The sequence below is a fragment of the Marmota monax genome, unplaced genomic scaffold (assembly GCF_021218885.2).
Source record: "Marmota monax isolate L192 unplaced genomic scaffold, Marmota_monax_Labrador192_F-V1.1 WCK01_AAM20220418_F8-fsc00077, whole genome shotgun sequence".
Taxonomy (NCBI): Eukaryota; Metazoa; Chordata; class Mammalia; order Rodentia; family Sciuridae; genus Marmota; species Marmota monax.
In genome coordinates this window covers 819,338-840,844 of record NW_026694610.1, presented here as the reverse complement: position 1 = coordinate 840,844, position 21,507 = coordinate 819,338, and the positions used below count along the sequence as shown (strand labels likewise).

General features: G+C 41.2%; 1 protein-coding gene and 1 long non-coding RNA gene across 5 annotated transcripts in view; one reads left to right on the top strand and one right to left on the bottom strand.

Moving 5' to 3' along the window:
* The window catches only part of LOC124077777 (uncharacterized), a 56,452-nt gene extending 35,459 nt beyond the window's left edge, over nucleotides 1-20,993 (bottom strand). For all 4 annotated transcript variants that reach the window (XR_006846718.2, XR_006846716.2, XR_006846717.2 and 1 more), the window contains exons 1-3: nucleotides 20,850-20,993; nucleotides 12,568-12,662; nucleotides 6,844-6,990 (exon numbers count right to left, since the gene is read on the bottom strand). This is a non-coding gene — a long non-coding RNA (uncharacterized LOC124077777). The remainder of the gene's footprint in view (nucleotides 1-6,843; nucleotides 6,991-12,567; nucleotides 12,663-20,849) is intronic.
* The window catches only part of Egflam (EGF like, fibronectin type III and laminin G domains), a 174,171-nt gene that overhangs the window by 54,879 nt on the left and 97,785 nt on the right, over nucleotides 1-21,507 (top strand). The window contains exons 3-6 of the mRNA XM_046422288.2: nucleotides 5,382-5,491; nucleotides 6,866-6,949; nucleotides 19,937-20,054; nucleotides 21,107-21,242. Of these exons, the coding sequence (XP_046278244.1) occupies nucleotides 5,382-5,491; nucleotides 6,866-6,949; nucleotides 19,937-20,054; nucleotides 21,107-21,242 (448 nt within the window). The remainder of the gene's footprint in view (nucleotides 1-5,381; nucleotides 5,492-6,865; nucleotides 6,950-19,936; nucleotides 20,055-21,106; nucleotides 21,243-21,507) is intronic.

The window sequence follows — 21,507 nt, the reverse complement described above, 5'->3', positions numbered from 1 at the left end:
CTTCCCTATGGTCAATATTCTGAATGTAAATTAGGTCCCACCCAGAGTCCTTCACTGGCCTGGGTGTCTAGAGACAGCTGTGGCAGCTGTGATGGCAACGGGGAGGGTGAAGTTGGGGGCTTCCTGGTTCTCGATTGCTCCTGTAGAGCAAATCCCCTCTCCCCTTAAAATAGACTCAATGGAGGCTCCTTGCTTCCTTTCCTCTAGCTTTGATGCCAACTTCCACAACTACCCTTTTGCTTACAATACTTGGAGTGTTTTTTCTGTAGAGAACTGTTGCAGGTACACAGAGCTGAAGATAACTGGTTTCCCCACCCTTGAATTGACTTAAAAAGCCTGCCTTCAGGGGCACCCAACCATCTGGTGAAACTGTTCCCAGAGCAAGGGGAGCAAGTGCTGTTCCTAGGACTATGGATATGGCTGGGCTTGCTAGTTATTTTATGCTTCTGTGAGGGACTGATAATTTATTTCCACTGTCTTTCTTCCCACTTTTCAGCCATCTTTATGGTTACATTAGCACAGAGTTCTTAACTCAATAACAAAGCTGACCAGCATTGGGTAGTTATGCAGTCAGATCGAAGCATAAAGCTACCTGGAAAAAAACCGAAGAGAAAGTTTCAGACCTTCAATGTGGAAAGGGTTCCTATAAACCAACGAGAAAAAATTAACAACCCAATTGAAAAAGTGCAAAACACATAAATAGAGGAAGAAAAGTAGGCAAATTCATATGAAAATATTCAACTTTCAAAATCAGATTTTCCAAGTTTTGTAAGACTTCCTATTTTAGAGCACTTTTAGTTTCATAGCAAAATTAAGAGGAAGGCACAGAGATTTTCCATATACTCCTACCTCCACACATGCACAGATGTCCCCATTATGAACGTCCCCCACCAGAGTGGCACTTTTGTTATAATTTAATGATGAACTTCGCTTAAAGTCAGTAGTTAGAGATTTCATATTTGGTGTTGTATACACTATGGGTGTAACAAATGAACAGGACTTGTATCCATCATTAGAGTAAAATAGTTTTATTGCCATAAAATTCCTCTGAGCTTCACTTTTTATCCTTCCTTCTCTGCAATCCCTAATCTGTTGAAACCTCTGATCTTACTGTCTTTATTGTTTTGCCTTTTCCAGAACGTCATATAGTTAGAATCACACAATATGTGGCCTTTTTCAGATTGATTTCTTTCAGTTAGTAATATGCATTTAAGTCTCCTCCATGTCTTTTCATGGCTTAATTTCTTTTAAGTGCTGAATAATAGTCCATCGTCTTCATGTACCATAGTTTATTTATCCACTCACCTATTAAAGGTGAATTTTGGTTACTAAAGGATATCTTGGTTACTTCCAAGTGTTAACATATATGAATAGAACCACAATAAATGTCCATTTTGCAGAGTTTTGTGTAAATATAAGTTTTTGACTTCTTTATGTACCAAGGAATGCCAATGCTGGATAATACAAGAATATGATTAGTTTTATAAAAAAAAAAACACACCAAATTGTCTTGCAAACTGATGGAACCATTCAACATTCCCACCAGCAGTGTTCCTGTAACTTCACCTACTTGCCAGTATTTGATGTTGTCAGTGTTCTGGATTTTGACCATTTGAATAAATACTCAGTGATATCTCATTGTTTTTATTTACATTTCCCGGATGACATTTGATTATTTGATATGCTTATTTGCCATCTGCAGATCTTCTTTGATAAGGTTTTATGGTCCAGTTTTTAATTGGGTTGTTTTCTTATTGTTGAGTTGTAAGAGTTCTTTACTGTCTTAGTTTGTTCAGTTGTTATAACAAAATACCATGAACTGGGTGGCTTACGAACAGCAGAAATTTGTCTCTTATAGTTCTGGAGTATGCAAAGTACAAGAACAAGGGACTGACAGAGTCACTATCTGGTAAAGACCTACTCCTTGGTCCATTTGCTGTGTTTTCATAGGAAAAGAGGAAGGGACACAGTGTGAGGACTCTTTTATAAGCACATTAATCCCATTCACAAGGGTTTCTCCTTATGACCTAATCCCCCTGAAGAGGCCCATCTCCCAATGATATCACAATGGGGATTGTATTCAACATAAGAATTTTGGGAGGACACAAATATGCAGCCTACAGCATTTGTGTATTTTACTAACAATTCTTTATTAGATAAGTCTTTTGTGAATATTCTTTCCAATATGTGGCTTGTCATTTTATTCTCTTGACAGTGTGTTTTGCAGAGCTGAAAATTTTAAGGGGGTTACTCACTTTATTACCTGTATTATTTATATGAGGTTTCCCCATACAATAACATAAGCTTCCAAATTAGTTCATTTTCTAGATATAAGTTTGATTATATTTTTTAAAATTCTCTAATGTATTCATTCTCTTAAATCATCAGTTGTCAATAGGTGGGGGAGGTCAGTTTTGTGCCCCAACCCAGGGTCATTTGACAATGTTGGGATATCATGGTTTTCACAGCTGTGTTGGGGAGAGACCAGGGATGCTGTCAAACACCCTTTGATGCAATCATACATACCCTACATAAACCATCCAACTGTCAATAGTGGGGCTGGGGTTGTGGCTTAGTGGTAGAGCACTTGCCTAGCACGTGTGAGGAACTGGGTTCAATCCTCAGCACCACATAAAAATAGATAAATAATAAAGTTATTTTGTCCATCTATAACTAAAAATATTTTAATTGATTTTTAAAAAATAAATGACAGTAAAATGCATTACAATTCTTATTACACATATACAGCACAATTTTTCATATCTCTGGTTGTATATAAAGTATATTCACACCAATTTGTGTCTTCATACCTGTACTTTGGATAATGATGTCCATCACATTCCACCATCATTTCTAACTCCCTGCCCTCTCCCTTCCCCTTCCACCCCTCTGTCCTATCTAGAGTTTGTCTATTCTTCCCATGCTCCCCCTCCCTACCCCACTATGAATCAGCCTCCTTATATCAGAGAAAACATTTGGCATTTTTTCGGGGGTGGGGGGAATTGGCTTACTTCACTTAGCATTTTCTTCTTCAACGCCATCCATTTACGTGCAAATGCCATGATTTTATACTCTTTTATTTCTGAGTAATATTCCATTGTGTATATATGCCACAACTTTTTTTTATCCATTCATCTACTGAAGGGCATCTAGGTTGGTTCCACAGTTTAGCTAGTTGTGAATTGTGCTGCTATAAACATTAAACTGTGTCCCTGTAGTATGCTGTTTTTAAGTCCTTTGAGTATACTTAAAAAATGTCAGTAGTGCCAAGGTTAAGAAACTGTCTTAGACACAGAAATTTTGCTTTAAGAATTTACCCCAATTGAATGACAGAACATACTTAAAAATTTATTCAATCTTTTTTTGGGACAGCAATATCAGTGGTTAGTAAAAATTGAGATATATGTATCTCATTATGTTTTCATAGGTATTTATCTTAGAAATATTTGAACATGTGTGCAAAAAGGAATATGCCAATATTCTAAATGTACATGCATGCTCTATATAAGAGAATTTGGGGACATAAGACCTTCCATGACTCTTTTCCTATGATCTTATCTTCCTTTTGGATGTCGTCTTTTCTGTGGATAGGGTAGTATAAGAACATCGCCCAGGATTCCCCCAGGAAGTCATTTCCTAGTTAGGAAACCAGAAAGGACTGATCCTTCCTCTCCAGACCCTTGGTTGAGCCAAGAGGAAGCACATGGTCTGAGTTTAGCCAATCTTATGGGACTTTAAATCTTGAACTAATGCAGAACCAGAAAGCTCACTGAAGTAGTGAAAGTTGTAGGTGTGGGGAGCAGAAGAGAGCTGTCTCTTGGTCTCACAGTTTCTAATAAGTGACAGAATTGAGCCTCTATTACTTGGTCTACCAGAGGACTTTGGGTTTGATTTATTAAAAACGTTGGTGAGACAACTGATTACTTACTCAGTAAATAATCAGAAAAATCTGAGGTATATCTGGAGACTTTTATAAAATGCATGCAATATCAAGTTAATACCACATAATATGTGGGGTTAATTGAGAAATTTCCTCTGCTTTTTTGAATCATTAAAATAAATTTGAGTAATAAAAACACTCCAGTGTAATAAAGAAAAAAACATTGGTGAGCATCCCTGGTAACAAATTTGCCCTAGTGCAATAAATAGATATATTGGATCTCTGTGAATTGCAAAGTATCCTAATTGATATGCAGGAGAATTGTTTGTTGTCATTAAAAAAAAAAAAGCACAACAACACATTAGTAAGTGGAAAATCGCAGTGCAGAACATTCGCTCATTTAAGGAATGTTCATTGAGCCCTATTGCTTACTAGTCTCTGTATACTGATTAAGGCTGACCTGGTTCCTGCCCTCATGGACATTATTTTAAATGGAAAAACATGAGAGATATATTGTTTGACAACAGCAGAATGCCAAGTTCTCTTAATTATGGCACATGCATTTCAGGGAAGCATTTATGGCCATTAAACATAATGATTTTAATGACTGTAAATTAAGTGAAATAAAATTTAAAACTATGAGCATATATGTATAAGTACATAATTACTACATTATAGTTACAACAATTCAAAGCAATAAAAAACACACAGAGAATCAAACAACTTTTTAAAATGTGGTATGTAATCCAAAGGAGACATACCAAAATGCCAATAGGACTCATCTCAGAATGATATGATCTTTTTGCATTTTCTAAATTATGACAATTTGCATGTTGCTTTAGAGTTTATAATTATAAAATGGTTTAAGACAAGTAGACAGTAAAATGTTTAAAAAAATGTAAATCTTATTTTATACTTAACCATATTTTTAAAATGTTTCATTATAATAAAATTCTAGCTATATAAGCAGACTAATGCAGAACCAGAGACAGCTCTCTCCTGCCCCCAACACCTACAACTTTCACTACTCAGGAATTTAATCTTCAGTGATTTTTTTGGTTCTTCATTAGTTCAATTATAATTATATATTATAATTATTATATATATTATATATTATAATATATAATGGGTAAATAAAAATTCATTGTCTTTCTTGAATCCATTTCAAATGCCTAGAGTCAAGTCATGTATGTCTGGTCTACAACAAACAAAATCTTGCTTTCTGGCCCTTTACTATTAGAACTTATGGAATGGACCAAGGTCAATAGTGGGGCTGATTTCTCTACCAGTGACAGGTTGGGAGGGGATAGCAAAAATTTTGTGAGGTCAACTGAGAAAGGGGTGGCACATCAGAGGGATGACTGCATTTCTGGCCTGTGGAGCCGTCTTTAAGCATGTTTTTTTTTTTTTTTTTTGTGAGTACACACTCTTAAATCTTGTGTAAATATACTGATGGTAAGATGCATTGATCTTTTAACATAATTTCTTTGTTTGGGGGCAGGCAAGGTGGGGCCTCCTCTTGACATCAAGCTGGGTGCCCTGAACTGCACAGCTTTCAGCATCCAGTGGAAAATGCCACAGCATCCTGGAAGCCCAGTCACTGGATACACTGTGAGTACATGTGGGGATTTCTGCAGTGGGCATGTTGGGGTGACTGTACATGCTCCCTATCTTTGTACCTCCTGAACAGGTTGAGTGTGCCTTATTCAAAATGCTTGGGATCAGAATTGTTTTGGATTTCTGACTTTTTCATATTTTGGAGTATTTACATATACATAATAAGATGTTATGGGGATGGGACCCAAGTCTGAATACACAATTCATTTGTTTTACATACACCTTATGCACATAGTCTGAAGGTAATATTTTTAGTGGACTTGCATTTTGACTGTGATCCATCACATGAAGTAAGATGTGAAATTATCTACTTTTGATGTCACATCAGGCACAAAAAGTTTCAGATTTTGAAGCATTTCAGATTTCAGATTTGTGGATTAAGGGTGCTCAACCTGTCTATGGCCTCCTTACTACCAGCCCTCTCATATTAATAACCGCCTCATTCTCTTCTGGTGAAACTATAAGAAATATTTCAAGGGCATTTCTAAGACCCCTGAGAATGACCTCTGCATTAATCAGGATCTATCCAGTTCTTTCTCTGTGCAGCAATGGAAAAATATAAAGCAAGTAGAAGATATGGTTTCTGCTATCCAATTGCCTAATATCATTGGGAGAATAATACAGAAACCTGAGAAATCATAGGGAGTCACTGTGGAATGTTATCAATAAGTACAAACAAATGTATGAACTGAATTAAAGATATGGTCAGGCAAAGTGGAGGAGGGAGCATAGAAGGTACCCTACAATTAGAGGCTGAAAATTGGGCAGATTTCGGTTCTCCAAAATGTTTTTGTTAAGTAGTATTATTAAAAATAAACCAAGTTTTAGAAGTCAGGGTATTTCAGATAAATATTTGGAGTTCTGAAATCTCTGAGACATCCAGACAGTTGGACACACTGATCCCATATTCCTATGGGACACCAAGCCCACTGGAGATGAAGGACCCATCTGAGATGGGATGAAAGCCCTCAAGTCTGACCAGTCCCTACAGACTCCAGTTCACCATCAGCAAGTATTCATCATGACCTTGTCCTCTGGTCTTCTTAGAGAAACATATTTCTGAACTCATGGCATATCAAATATGGGAAGATGCAAGATTACCTGATAGGGTCATGGTTTGGGGAAATAGGAGAGGAGCGGGGTCCAGCCCTCACTCCCTCTTCACAGATACGTTGTCTTCCTCCTGGCCTCTGCAGGCTTCTGAATTTGCAACCCCACCAGGTATGTCTGATGTTCATTCCCACAGAACTAGTAACTAGTGGGGTAGCCTGATGCACCTCAGAACCTGCTTCCTTTGTGAGCAATTCAAACCTTTGATCTTGGAGAAGTAGGGACTCTGTTCTTACCAGGTGTCTGTGTCTTTTCAAGGTCTTTTACTCTGAAGTCGATGCAGATAAGTCCCTGCAGGAGCGGTCACACAGTGTGCCTCTCAGCCAGGATACCCCAGTTGCTGTGAGTATGTCCATGCTGGTAGCCCCTCAGAACACCTGGGCCTTGTCATTGGGGGGAGAGTCAGAAAGATTTCTAAGTTACTACGTGAGCTGCCATCCATGTAATAATCATAATGAATGTCTGCACAGTCCTTTAGAATTTCCAAACGTCTTTGTGTACCTTGCTTCTGAGATCTGCCATCTATCTTTCTAGAAAGGCAGGCATTTGATAAAAGAATCCTGGTGCAAATGCAGGACTCAACCCCATTTTGTCATGAGAGGAAACAGTGACCTTATGGCTATTTTCCCCCCTGTTTTCTTCATAAAGTTCAATTTTGATTTTGATTTTGTTGCAATTTCAATAAAGCTTTAGAAATAAATATAACACATTTGTATCTTCCCAACTGCCTGGAGACACAATGCAGAAGAAAATGATGTAATTTGAAATGTATATTCAAATGGTCTAAGTTGTTTATTTTCCTTGTCAAGCTCAGCATCAATTGTCAGCTCTTCCTCTGTTTCTTTTGTTTCCCTTTAAGGTCCCTCTGGGTAACGTCTTGCCTTAGGCATCTTCTGGTTTCTTTTCTTTCACTCTCTTCCTTCCTTATTCTGCTACTATAACCTCTCAGCTGGAGTCTTTGAGGGGCTGTACAAGGAGTTACAGCAGTGCCCGTAACACCATTCTAATGGTGGTGGAGGCAGCAGAGGCAGTGTTTGTCTGTCCTATTTAATAAGTGCCAGCTAGGTGCAGCCCAGTTTGAAAACTATTTGTCATCTTTGATAAGTGGCTATTACTTATTTAGTGTCTGTCATCCACCAGGCTCTATCCTCTCATGCTTTACATTTGTTTTTCCATTTAATCTTCATGACTATCCTATGATCTCATCTTACTAACAGGAATGCTGAGACTCAGAGAGGTGAAACAATGTCCTCAAGTCATATATTAGTAAGAAATAGCATCTACTGTAAACCCAAGGCTGATATGTCTGAACTCCAGAACTAGCTAGTGACCCATAAAGAATGGATGCACACTTCCAGCTTGCTTGTATTTTTATGGCATGCTTTTAATCTTGATCTAGACTTTTGTTAAGCAGTCCTTGTTAGCCTCAGAAGCTGACAGCCCCAGCCTTTGTGGTCCACACTACCATAACAGGGGAGATTGGGTTGTCTAGGAAACCACAAACTTGAGGTTCCCTGTCCTCTTGACAGCTCTGGAACTTTCCACAGATCCACTGACCTCAACCAAAGGGTCAGCATTTTCCCTGGAAGTGCCCATAGCCAGCCCAGCCTTATGTCCTGTGGAGTCACAGTATCTCAGTGGAGGTATTGAGAGTGCAGGGCTAGGGATGCCATGAAGTTGGGACAGTACTTCTGAAATTGAAAGCCTGTCTATCGTATGGGATCTGGGCTGAAAATTGACATCTCTGTGAAAGAGACTGCAGGGAAGTGAGAAAATAGGGCCAGGAAGGAGACCAATACAGTGGGTTTCCAGATCTGCTTTTTCTACTTAACATGTTGCAAGTTTGGCCAAAGCCACTTAACCTGCCTAAGCTTCCACTTTCTCCCATGAAAGGAGATAATACAGACTGTTGCAAAAAACAAATAAAATCATATATGCGAAAAGTCTTTCCTAAAGTGTAAAAAGGCCTTACAGATGTTAGTTACCATTCCTGATGACATTTATGTTAAATATATTCTCTGTTATTTACATCCAGTCATTAGCATATGCTGTGAAATTCTAGCATTTATCATCTTGCTGATTTCAACAAACTGGCACAGTGGTTTCTACATGTCTAGCATGAGATAATTCATCATCCCTATTTTGGGGCAAACATTTAGTCTTATTGGAAAAACCACATTCATACCAATAATGCAATTAGAGAACAATGTAAGACATATCAATTGTCACTAACATGGCACTTACAGTCTTTTCCTTCCTAAAGAAGAAAAGATGAGTGTAGGACCAAGCAGTCCAGAGTTAACTTAGGGCTGGAAATAGAAGCAAGGAACTTTCTAGGAAAGCAGGTGCGAGGGAGGGGCATCCCAATGGGAGGGAATGGTTTGAAGCCCAGGAATGAGTGTGCGTGTGTGCATATGCCTGTGTGCATGTGTGTTTGGTTGGGGTGGGGGGAGTTGCATGTATACAGCATGGAGAGAGGAGGTGGTAACTGGATGTAGTACAGTAAGTCAGGGAGAGAGGACAGCCTGACAGCAGAGTGGCTCTGGGTTTCTGTGTGCTTTCAGATTCCCATATTACATCCAACCAGCTGGGTAACCTTTCTGGGCCCATTTCCCATCAACAAAATAGGGACTCTGATAGTATCTGTGCCACAGGTGGTAGATCTGTGGTTCCCAAGCTGTGCTTCAAGGAGCCCTGGGGCTCTGTAGCAAGCTCACAAGGTCATTGCAATATTTAAAATTTTCAAGGAAAACAGCAATGTCTGTGTGAACTACTGTACTAACAAGTTGTTTGGCTAAAACTACTTAACAAGTGGAATTGTTAGGGGCATTTCTTTTGGTCTAGAGATGCTATAAAAGTGTTATGTTAGAAACTAAGTGTGCCATGAACACAGAAGGTTCGGGAACCTCTGTACTATATCCTACCATCCTTAGAATACAGATGTTGTGTTAAAAGAGGTGATGGATGTAAATCCCTCAGCATAGTACCAGGCATAGAATAAGACTAGGTAAGTGCTTGATAAAATTCACATTGCATAGATGCGTGTTTGCTACCCTGGCTATAGCTAAAGAGAAGGGGCAGGTGCTGTGGGTTCATTTCAGTCCTGATAGTGTTTTCTCACTCTTTCCCCCACCCCCTCTCTCTCTTTGTTGTTGTTCTCCAGGTACAACCTGATCAACAGGCAATTTTTGTAAGTGTGTTTTAGGAAATCCTGCCCCAGTGCAGAATTTGGTGGGAATTTCATTAAAATGTTGAATTTTGCTGCAACCCCTCACACTGATTAAGGCAGTGGAGAGTGCGTCTCTTGGGCTAGCAGGAACTTCTGAGTGCACTAGGTATATTTTTAATCTTTTAGAGAGGAACTGCTTTTATCCTTGTGTGTGCTGCTTCACCTCACATGGCAGACTAAGGTTAAGAGAAGCATCTTTAAAGGTTGAAGTAATTTAAGCTCTGTTTCAAGCCTAGGTGAAACTGATTGAAAAAGAGAGAAAATGTTAAAACTAGTGATCCGCACCCTGGAGGCACTCTTCCTTCCCTTAACCTCTCCTTTCTTTACTCCAACAAATCCAGATTGTCTTTTCCATAAGGCAGGACCCAGCATCTAAAAATGGTTGATTTGATTTTTCCAGATTAAATGCCAAACAGGGGATTGGATTGACAAATGGTTGATCTGATTAAAATGATAAATTGAGCAAAATAACTTGGTTTTTAATGTGGAATTCTGATGCATTGTTGGATAATCTGCCTTCTAGAGGCTTCCAATTTGGTTAGTATTTCACACCCTCTGTATCTTTTGTCTTAGAAGAATAGCTTATAGATGTCATCCTGGAAAACAAAATAGTAAAACAAATCAGATCATTTCATAATATTTTAGAGTTAGAAACAGAAAAGGATGTTGAGACTGGTGGTTTCCACACTTTTTGATCATGCATACCATCAGTTAAAAAATATTTGAACATGCATCAATGTATGTATATTTATGTATTTATAAATTATACATATACCACTGTACTAATATATTATGTACATTTTTAAAACCCACAGAATTTTTTAAAGGAGGAGATAGAATAGAAATAGAAAGTTCTTCTGTTTTCTCCTGGCATCTAAGTAGATTGTCTCATTCACCCAAGGTAGAGGCACCATCCCTCTGCTCTGTTACCTGTTGGTCTTGTTGACCCAGAACAGTGATTCTGTTTGGGTCTATCCAAGGTTAGAGAGAAAAAACTTATCCAGGAATCAGAAGACATTGCATCTAGTCCCTGCTTTGTCGTTAGAGCAAGAGTGACCTTGTCCAAGGTCACTGAGCTCCTCTGAATCTCTTTTTGAGACTATAAAATGGCAGGATGGATTAGCAATGGTTCCTGACTGGAGATATTTTACAAATGTGTGTGGGGGGTGGTATGGAATATGTGTGGGCATTTTAGTGGACAAGCACCAGGGATGCTAACTTCCTGCAATTCTCAGGACAGAGGGAAATTTTTCCAGCCCTCAAATCTAACACTTCTCCTGCAGCAAAGCCCTGGAAAATGCTCTCTGATTTCCTGTAGGTACTTGAGAAAACAGAAATCCCTACAAGTCCTTCCCTCTCTGCTCTGCATAGGCTTCCTCAGAGCTGCTGGAGAAAGGACTCCAGGAAGATGTCACTTTTCTATTTCTCTGGTGTCTTCCATTGAGTGGATTCTCAACAGCCTCTAAGAAAACCTTGACTTGTAGAGTTACTGTGAAGTTGAATTCATGTTTACTATTTATCAATGAAGCTTACATAAGAAGAATTGAACAATTTTGATGTTGAACCATTTCCCCAGAGAGGATAAATGGCATTCCCATTGCCGCCCAGCAGAACCTGGATCTCCTGGCTTCTAGTTCAGTTTCTATTCACTTCCTGACTCCTCTCAGCTGTGCTCACTGGACTAGTGGGTAGGACAACCTTTGCTTCATTTATGAAGCCAAATGATCTAGGTTTTCAGCTATAGGAGAAAATAGTAGCATGTAAGTACATAACATTGAGGTCCAAACTCAGGGTAAGAGACAAGTTCAGAACCTTTCAATGTGGTTTCATCAATGTAGAGTGAAAGGTATTTGGTAAGGAATATTCACATGTTTTGGGGGATTTCTATGTGACTACCCAGATTGGGTAGTGAGGATACAAGTCTTGCAGTCCTCAAACTCATCGTAATAGTAATTTTAACAGGATATGCCTTGTGTTTCACTCCTGGGACCCTTTGGATATTATTAGGGCTCCCCTGGTGGCTTCCCTGTGCCTAAGGCTCTTTCCATCCCATTGTTTTGCCAACTCCTTGTGACCTTGTCCCCAAGGTCCCAAATGGATCACATCTACATTCTAGCCAATAAGTGATGAAAAGAGGAAAACGAACACGTGCCTCTTCCTTTTAAGGGATAATTCAGAAATTGACCTCAGCATTTGCACTTTCAAAATATTGGTCAGAATCTAGTCACATGGCAACACCTGGAAGAAAGGAACACAGGGAGTCTCCAAGTGGCCACATCCAAACCAAATATAAGAATTTCAAGTCAAGAGTAATGAATACTAGAGGATGACAAGTCATCCAGGTCAGACTGTGACTAGAGGGAAAAGACAGTTGAACTTGAACTTTGGAAAAACAGGCTAGCCTGAGAGTTAAATATACTATATCTTGACGTCGGGCTTAGGAAACAGATGAAGTTGTGGTATGTCTTAGGATGTAAAGTAGACTCACTGTTGCCCCTAAGGACAGTTTTATAAACTGTTTGGAACTGGTTTCTTCATTTGTGAATTGGGGAGTACAGGACTGACCTCTTAGGGCTCTCATTAGGATTAAAAGAGGCAATGATGTGCCAAAATCTTATGAATTTCAAAAGGCTACATAAATTTGAGCTATTACAATTATACCAATTATGAGATGAAAACTTGTTGTTATGGCAACCTGTGACAAAGGCAAGAATCCCGGGGAATTGCTCACCTGCTTCAAAGTTGCTCGAACTTCCTCCTTGGGCTCAGTGAAATGACTTGCCTCAATTGTCTTCCCCAGAAGCAAATCCACTGATTAAACAATACCTACAAGGGGTGTTGGAAAGACAAAAGAGGCAAGTTTGGTTCTGAATTTCAGAAATGTGTAGATAAACACAAAGCACGGTTATTTTGCAGCAAAGTACCCAATTTTCAAAAAAAAAAAAAAAGAAGAAGTGGGGGAATGTGCCAGGAGAAACAGTTGAATTCATCTGGTCTCTGGTCCAAGGCAATTTCTCTCACTCTATTTCTCACCATCTTGTGTAGAAATAAAGTACAAAAGACATAAACATCAGGAGTTGTTCTCAAACTTCTACAAGGCAATAAAACACTGTTTTTTTTTACTTGGAAAAAGAGCACATTCCACATCTTCTACAGTTTGATGCAAGTCTGAAGCTATAGTTGCAAGACATTCAAGGACAGAAATGTGAAGTTTTGTGGAATTGTGTGGTATTCGTCTAAAAATTCCAAAGGTTATCTTAAGTTGCAATATAACAAGGGGCTCCCCTTGGGAGGAGAGATCTTAAAGTGATGACAGTTAAATCATTTGGACCCAACTCATGGCCCCAACTCCTCTATACTCTTCACCCTTGAACCCTCATACCAATTTGCTGGCATATAAACAGGAAAAGACAGGCTGGGAACCGTTGGCTCCCGGGAGGCTCACCCAATACCTCTCACCTGGCTAAGAGCAGCATTGACTTTCCACATGATATGAACAGTTCAGGTGTTTTAAATCTATATGTGGAACAACTAAAAATATAATTTTCCTTTTTTCAGTGGTAAGATTTACATTTATTGTACATTAACTCCACATTTATAAAGTAATCATAATCTAGTCTTCAGTGTTTATGATAAGTAACATTACTTAGTGTTTCTCATCTGGTATTATCCAGTTAGACCTTGTGCCATGGAGTCAAACTGAGCAGGGTGAGAATCCCCATTCTGTAAGTTATTACACCAGTATCCTTCAGTTAATTGTGAATTTTTCAGAGCTTTATTTTTCCACTTCTGTAAATAAAAATAAGAGTGCCACCAACTTCAAAGGACTGAGGAAGATTTAAATAAGGCCATGTGTGTGAAAACACCAAGGGCAGAAAAATCACCCCTCAAAGGGTAGTTAAGGATAGCTAACAAGCTATGTTAAATTTTTGAGTTCTTTGTATGTCCTGGAGATCAATGCTCCATCTGAGGTGCAGGTGGCAAAGATTTTCTCCCGTTTTGTAGGCCCTCTCTTCATGTTCTTGATTGTTTCCTTGGCTGTGAAGAAGCTTTTTAGTTTGATCCCATTTATTGATTCTTGGTTTTATTTCTTGCACTTTAGGAAGAAGGAAATCAGTTTCTAGGCCAACGCAATGGAGATTTGGGCCTACTTTTTCTTCTAGTAGCCACAGGGGCGCTGGTCTAATGTGTAGGTCCTTGATCCACTTTGAGTTGAGTTTTGTGCAGAGTGAGAGATAGGGGTCTAATTTCATTTTATTACATAAGGGTCCAGTTTCCCCAGCACCATTTGTTGAAGAGGCTATTTTTTCTCCAATGTATGTTTATGGAGCCTTTTTCTAGTGTGAGATAACTGCATTTATGTGGATTTGTCTCGGTGTCTTCTATTCTATACCATTGGTCTTCATGTCTGCTTTAGTGGCAGTACCATGCTGTTTTTGGTACTATAGTTCTGTAGTATAATTTAATGTCTGATATTGTGATGCCTCCTGCTTCACTTTTCTCACTAAGGGTTGCTTTGGCTATTCTAGACCTCTTGTTTTTCCAAATGAATTTCATGACTGCTTTTTCTCTTTCTATGAAGAATGTAATTGGAATTTTATTGGGAATTGCATTAAATCTGTATAGCGCTTTTGGTACTATGGCTATTTTGACAATATTAATTCTGCCTATCCAAAAACATGGGATATCTTCCTATCTTCTAACATCTTCTTCAATTTCTTTCTGTAGTATTCTGAGGTTTTCAGTGTAGAGGTCTTTCACCTCTTTTGTTAGATTGATTCCCAAATGTTTTATTTTCTCGGAGGCCATTGTGAATGGGACAGTTTTTCTAATTTCTCTTTCAATTGATTCATCATGGATGTATAGGAATATGATTGATTCATGGGTGTTAATTTATATCCTGCTGCTTTGCTGAAAGCATCTATGAGTTCTAGAAGTTCTCTGGTGGCATATTTTGGGTCTTCTAACATATGTCATCAGCAAATAGGAATAGTTTGAATAAAGAGAGGATTCTAAAGCAAAAGCCCACCAGAGCATTGAGTTGGTGTGAGAGTGTGTTTTGCTGCTTGAGATGAACCTGGAGTGGCATTTGGGAGAAAATAAGAACAGGTTCTTGGATCCACCTGCTCCCTTGAGACCATTCAACTTGACATAATCCCAAGGACAGAGGTGGAGCCAGGATGCACAGATGCCAGGAATAGAGCAGGAGAGGAGCGATGAAAACAAGACTCTATGTTCAGCAAAGACCCCTTGTGCAGCTCCATGGAGAGAAGATGAGCAGGAGGGAGAGAGATGCAGATTGGAGACAGCTGCTCTCCAGGATGCTGTAGAAATGACTCAGTAGGGAGTCACGGGGCCTCTATGAGGGCCTTGAAGTGAAAATGGAAAATGAGAATGGTCTAAAAGTTGTGGTAGAGATAGACCGCAGGAAATCGTTCCTGTCTTTGGAGTTAGTTACTCCAGGGCTAAGGGCAAGGGTGTTATCTTAGCCTGCTTTATGTTGCTATAACAGAATATCACAGACTGGGTGATTTATAAAGAAAAGAAGTTCATTGGTTCATGAAACTGAAGGCTGGGAAGTCCAAGGTCATGGCCCTGACCCCTGCTCAGCATCTGGTGAGGGATTCTTGCTGCATCACAACACAGTGGAAGATGGAAGGACAAGAGAGAATGAGAGAAAGGAGGCGAAGGCACCTTTACAACAAGCCCACTTTCTCAATAGCTAATCCTCTCCCTCCATAACTAGCCCACTCTGCATGGCCATCCATTTGTGAGGGCTCTGCCCTCAAGACCGAATCACCTTCTGTTAGACCCGTCTCTCAACACTGTTGCATGGGGACGGAGCTTCCAGCGTATGCACTGTGGGGTCACATTCAAACCACAGCCGATACTGATGCTCTTGACAAGATGGGTCAGTGCTTGAAGCTGGTTTCTGGATGAGGTAATCTGTTTATATGGGACATTTTGGCTCTTGGTTTCTTTCTTTTATTTCACTTCAGTTCATTTATTCATTCATCAAAAAGCATTGCATGAGCATTTGCTGTGGGTCTAATAATACTATGCTAAGCTCTGGGATGCCAGAGGAATAAGAACTGGCCTTCTACCCTCGAGTGGGTGGGGAGAAGGTGACAAATTAACAGACAGTTACAATGTAAGGTGAGTGGTGTGAAGATTGAAGTCCACCAAGGACGCCCAGGAGGCACAGAGGAGGGGCACCTAACCAGACTGGGGCTGGGGTTAGAGATATGAGGTAATGTCTCAGCTGAATTGAGTCATGAAGGATGAGCAGGGTGAGCCAGGCAAGAGTAGGCAGAAGGACACTTCATGTAGAGGGAGCAGCAGGTTCAAAGGCCCAGAGGCAAGCGATTGAATGGCATAAATTTGAGTCCTGCCAAGTTCTTAAGTATGACTAGAATGTAGAATACAAGAAAAGGAGGTGGCATGGAAGGATGTTAGAAGGATACACAGGGGGACACAAATAGCACTATTCTAAGGGTGTTTTAAAGTCGAAAGAGTTATGATGGGATTTAAGATTTATAAATATAACTTTAGCAGAGTGTGGGGTCTAAACTGGAGTACAGGCACTTTGGTGGCAAGGAGCCACAGGGCCCATTGTCTTAATGTTGAGGATTTGGACTTGAATGGCTTATAAGAATGAAATGACATAAACATTCAAGTGATACAAAAAAATAAAAAAAGGTGGCAGCAACTGAACTGGTAACTGATTGGATGGATGGTGATTTGGGAGGATGAATGAACAAAGAGAAGGCAGTATCAAGAATTTCTCGCTTGGGTAAAGTGACATAGATGAAGCAATGTTTTGTGATACTTTTGCTAGTAGGGGGAGGAATAAGGGGGTGAGCTTTGGTTGTGTGGAACTTGAGCTGCTTGGTAGTCGTCCAGTAGAGTTGGTCAAGAGGCAATCACAAATGCTTGCCTGGAGGTCAAGAGGCAGAGCAGGAGGTGTAGACGTTAGAGGTGCCACCACAAAGGTGGTACCAGAAACTCAGGGTGTAGGAGAAGAGTTTGCCCACAAGTCTACAGAGGGGAAGAGAAGATGGTAAGGGATGAGCTCCTGGGAAAGACCAGCTCTCCAAAGGATAGCAGAGAGAGGGGAGAGAAGAATAGAAGATACTAGAAAGCAGCAACAAAAGAAGTAGGAGACCAAGGAGGAGCGGAACCATGGTTTACAAGGAAGGCCAGAGATTTCAGAAGCTAGAGCAGGCAACAGTATGGAAAGCAGCAGAAAGTCAAAAGATGATGTTGCATTGGATTTGTTAAAGAGTTGTTGTGGGGGCTTTGGTAGGAACATCTCAATAGGTTTGTGGAGGAGAGAGGCCAGATGGGAGTAAGTGGAGGAGTGACCGAGAGGTAAGGAAGTGGAGACATCTTTTGGAAGATGTCTCTGAGGGGAGAAACTAGGGGTGCATGTGTGGTAGGTAGGGATGATTATTTTTGAGATGGGAGTGATTTGAGCAAATTCGGAAAAATCAGGTAGATGCAGGAGACGTTGGAGATACGTGACAAATAGAGGGGAGGAAGCAGATAGGTCCAGAGCTCAGGAGGTGAGCTACCTCCTAGACCAGTGGTTCACAAATCTGGATGCCCATTAGACTCACCTGGAGAGCTGTAAGCAGATGCCTGGACCTTGTCCCCAGAGATTTTGATTTAAGCAGAATGTAGCAGAGTCCAGGCATCACTTTTTATTTATGTTTTCAAATCTCTATTTACATTTTCAGATCTTCTAATGATTCTAATGTGTAGTCAGGGTTTAAGAACTACTGTATTAAATTTTGACAATTATCCATTGAATGCTTTCAAAACACTTTTTATGAATTTTCTTAACTTTCTTTTGCAACAATGAATGTTTCATTACCTGCAGAAGACATTTTGAATAAATATGTTACGCCTGCTCTCAAGTGGCATACAACCTCGTAGGAGAAACAGTAACAATCTGTCATACAGGTCTCTTATCTAAAGTGCTTGGGACCAGAAGTGTTTCAGGTTTCATTCCTCCCTCCCTCCCTCCCTCCCTTCCTCCCTCCCTTCCTTCCTTCCTTCCTTCCTTCCTTCCTTCCTTCCTTCCTCCCTCCCTCCCTCCCTCCCTCCCTCCCTCCCTTCCTTCCTCCCTCCCTCCCTCCTTTCCTCCCTCCCTCCCTTCCTTCCTTCCTTCCTTCCTTCCTTCCTCCCTCCCTCCCTCCCTCCCTCCCTTCCTTCCTTCCTCCCTCCCTCCCTCCCTTCCTTCCTCCCTCCCTCCCTCCTTTCCTCCCTCCCTCCCTTCCTTCCTTCCTTCCTTCCTTCCTTCCTTCCTTCCTTTCTTCCTCCCTCCCTCCCTCCTTTCCTCCCTCCCTCCCTCCCTTCCTTCCTTCCTTCCTTCCTTCCTTCCTCCCTCCCTCCTTTCCTCCCTCCCTCCCTCCCTCCCTCCCTTCCTTCCTTCCTTCCTTCCTTCCTCCCTCCCTCCCTCCTTTCCTCCCTCCCTCCCTTCCTCCCTCCCTCCCTTCCTCCCTCCCTTCCTTCCTTCCTTCCTTCCTTTCTTCCTCCCTCCCTCCCTCCCTCCCTCCCTTCCTCCCTCCCTCCCTCCCTCCCTCCTTTCCTCCCTCCCTCCCTTCCTTCCTTCCTTCCTCCCTCCCTCCCTCCCTCCCTCCCTTCCTTCCTACCTTCCTTCCTCCCTCCCTCCCTCCCTCCCTTCCTCCCTTCCTTCCTTCCTCCCTCCCTCCCTCCCTCCCTCCCTCCTTTCCTCCCTCCCTCCCTTCCTTCCTTCCTTCCTTTCTTCCTTCCTTCTTTTTTCTTTCTTTTCTTTTGTAATGTTTGCATATACGTAGTGAAATATCTTGGGAATGGGACCCAAGTCTAAACATGAAATTTACTTATGTTCATATGTACTTTCTGATCATAGCCTGAAGGTAATTGTATGCAAATTTTAGTGCACATGTGTTTTGACTGTGACCTGTCATCTAAAGTTTGATACCATGAGAAAAATTCTAAAGTAGAATTTTTCTCATGGTATCAAAACAGTGCTCAAAAAGTCTTGGATTTTGGAATTGGTAGTTAGGAATACTCTCTCTCCTCTCTCTCTCTCTCTCTCTCTCTCTCTATATATATATATATATATATATATATATATATATATATATATACATACACACACACACACACACACGCACACACACACATATATATGTATGTATATATGTGTGTATATATATAAATTAGTGGCAGAGCATTTAATATGGTGGGATCTCCAGGCCTGGATGGTCAGGGAAGATATCAAGGGGAGGGCTTGAGTCTCAGAGTAGATGAGCCACCCAGGTGAACAGAGAGGAGCCTGGTCCCCACACACCTAAGACAATAGTCATTGTTAGCTGTTTCTTGAGTCCATTCTCCTTACCAGCTCCTGGACATACATTGTTTCATGATGACCATGTAAGATAGTTGGTTGTATGTCATATCTGTTTTACTGAGGAAGAAGATGATGCTCATGGGATTTGATTTCAAGGCCACAGCTAGTAATAAGTGGGTGAATCAGGGTTCAAGGGCAGGTTGGTTGACTCCAGGCTGGCTCTTTTTCTACTATAGTGTGCTGTTACTTCTCACTGAGGAGGCCCAGGCTCCCACCTACTCTTTAGCACTATAGGCTTGGGGACACAGGATAAGTTCACACATCCATCCATCCTTAACACTAATGTTTCTCAATGGAGGGTCCCTGGACACACAGCAGCAGCATCACCTGCTATGAGACTGAACCCTAAGCATCTGCAATCTGAAAATGAAAAGAAAGAACTGGGGGAATCCAACTCTGGGAAAGATCATTCCAGCAGCCTCTAGTCTGATCAAAGAGTTCGAATATTGACAGCAACATTTGATGATGTCAGTGAGCCCTGGTATTAGTACAGTGTATAGATTCCATAAAGGTGACCCTTCAGTCTTGGGAATGTTATGGTGTTTTCCTTTTAGCAAATTCTAAAACTAGGCCAATTCTAGACAAAGCAAAGTTCTAAGCATTTTCACAGGAACCTCAAGATGTAACCCTTATGGAAACTATAGGGTTTGCCCAAAAGGAATTCTAACCTTTGGCACCTTTCTCGTTTGATTATTGACAGGAAGAAGTGATTGGAGATTTGAAACCAGGAACCGAATATCGAGTGAGCGTAGCAGCTTACAGCCAGACTGGCAAAGGGCGGCTCAGCCCCCCTCAGCACGTTACCACGTTGTCCCAAGGTAAAGCAGGTTCAAATTCATTCATAACAGGAAAGTGGTGGGCTGCTAGTCATTCGTGCCTTCATTCAGCAAATCCAGTAGGGACCCTCTGTGTGCCAGGCACTCTGATGGGCTCTGGGAATTCAGCAGTGCCCCCAACACCAGCACAGACCTCTTAGAACTCAGTGGGGTGAGTCAAGATGCTATCTAATGAGTGTGTCCTCCCTGGCTGTGAGAAAAACACAGGGATGAGGGGAGGGATCCCTGAAAAGACGATGGCTAAATGGAGAACTGATGGGCTGATAGGAAATAAGGAGGAGAGGAAGGGGAGTGAGAGAGATTTATGTATAGGCAAAGAGAATCCAAACAATGGTCACTAAGGTGGCACTAAGGTGGATGCTGGGGTACAAAAGCAGGTTGATGGCAGTCACTGCTCATAAGGTGCTCTTGGTAGAGAGAAGAAAATGGTAAGCAGGTGGCACCCATGCTTCCCCAGCCAGAGTTACAGAAGTGCTTACGTAGGAAGGTGGGAAAACTCTTCTGGACCCAGGCAATACATGAGAGGTATGAAAAGCTGGAACCCACCATGACCTGGATGGGAGGATCACCTTTACACAAGAGGAAGGCATTTCCCAAATGCCCTTCCATTGCTTTGTATCTTCTTATCAGCAGAGGAAACACACACACACACACACCACACATGAATTGGAAAGTAATTTGCAGTAATGGTAAGCAGCATTGAGTTTTCCTGAAGATAAATATCAACTCCAACATGCAAACAGAGACAAAAGGCCACCAGGAGGTGGAAGTACATACCACACATGTCCTAGGGTCAGCAGAACCTAATATGGTCAGCTTTCTATCCAGATGTGCTGGGAAGAGAAAGGAAGACCAGCTCTCATGACTCAGACCTTATGGCTGAGCGCAGTTGTGATTTGTCAGTGTGTGTTTGTTTTGGATTTTGAGGTTGTTGTGACCAGAGGTGTTTTGGTCCTGGGAAGCACATTTTTTTTTAATGTATCCAACCTCTCTAGAGCTGATACAATCAGCCACGTGTTTGTTGTCCTGCCTAGATTCCTGCCGGCCTCCAGCGGCACCCCAGCAGCCACGTGCCCTTGTGGTTTCTGATTCGGAGGTGGCCCTATCTTGGAAACCTGGACAGAGTGAAGGACGCTCCCCTATTCAGTACTATTCCGTGGAATTCATCAGGTAAGTTTGTGTGGTATTTCTAGACCTCAGCTGTTCTGAGAGTGATGTAAGGGTACCAGGCAGGGTGGTCATCTGTAAGTCTTCACTACATGGACATTGTGAGAGCACACAGGCTTGGAAGGCCATACTTACATTCTGACTGGTGCCTATGTCCACACCGCTCTGGTGGTGGGTCATCTGGTAAACCTGTCCCCACTCACCCATCTCTTCTCTATTTCCCTCCCTCAGAGATCAGACACGGTTCTGAGCTCTGAAAACTCTCGGG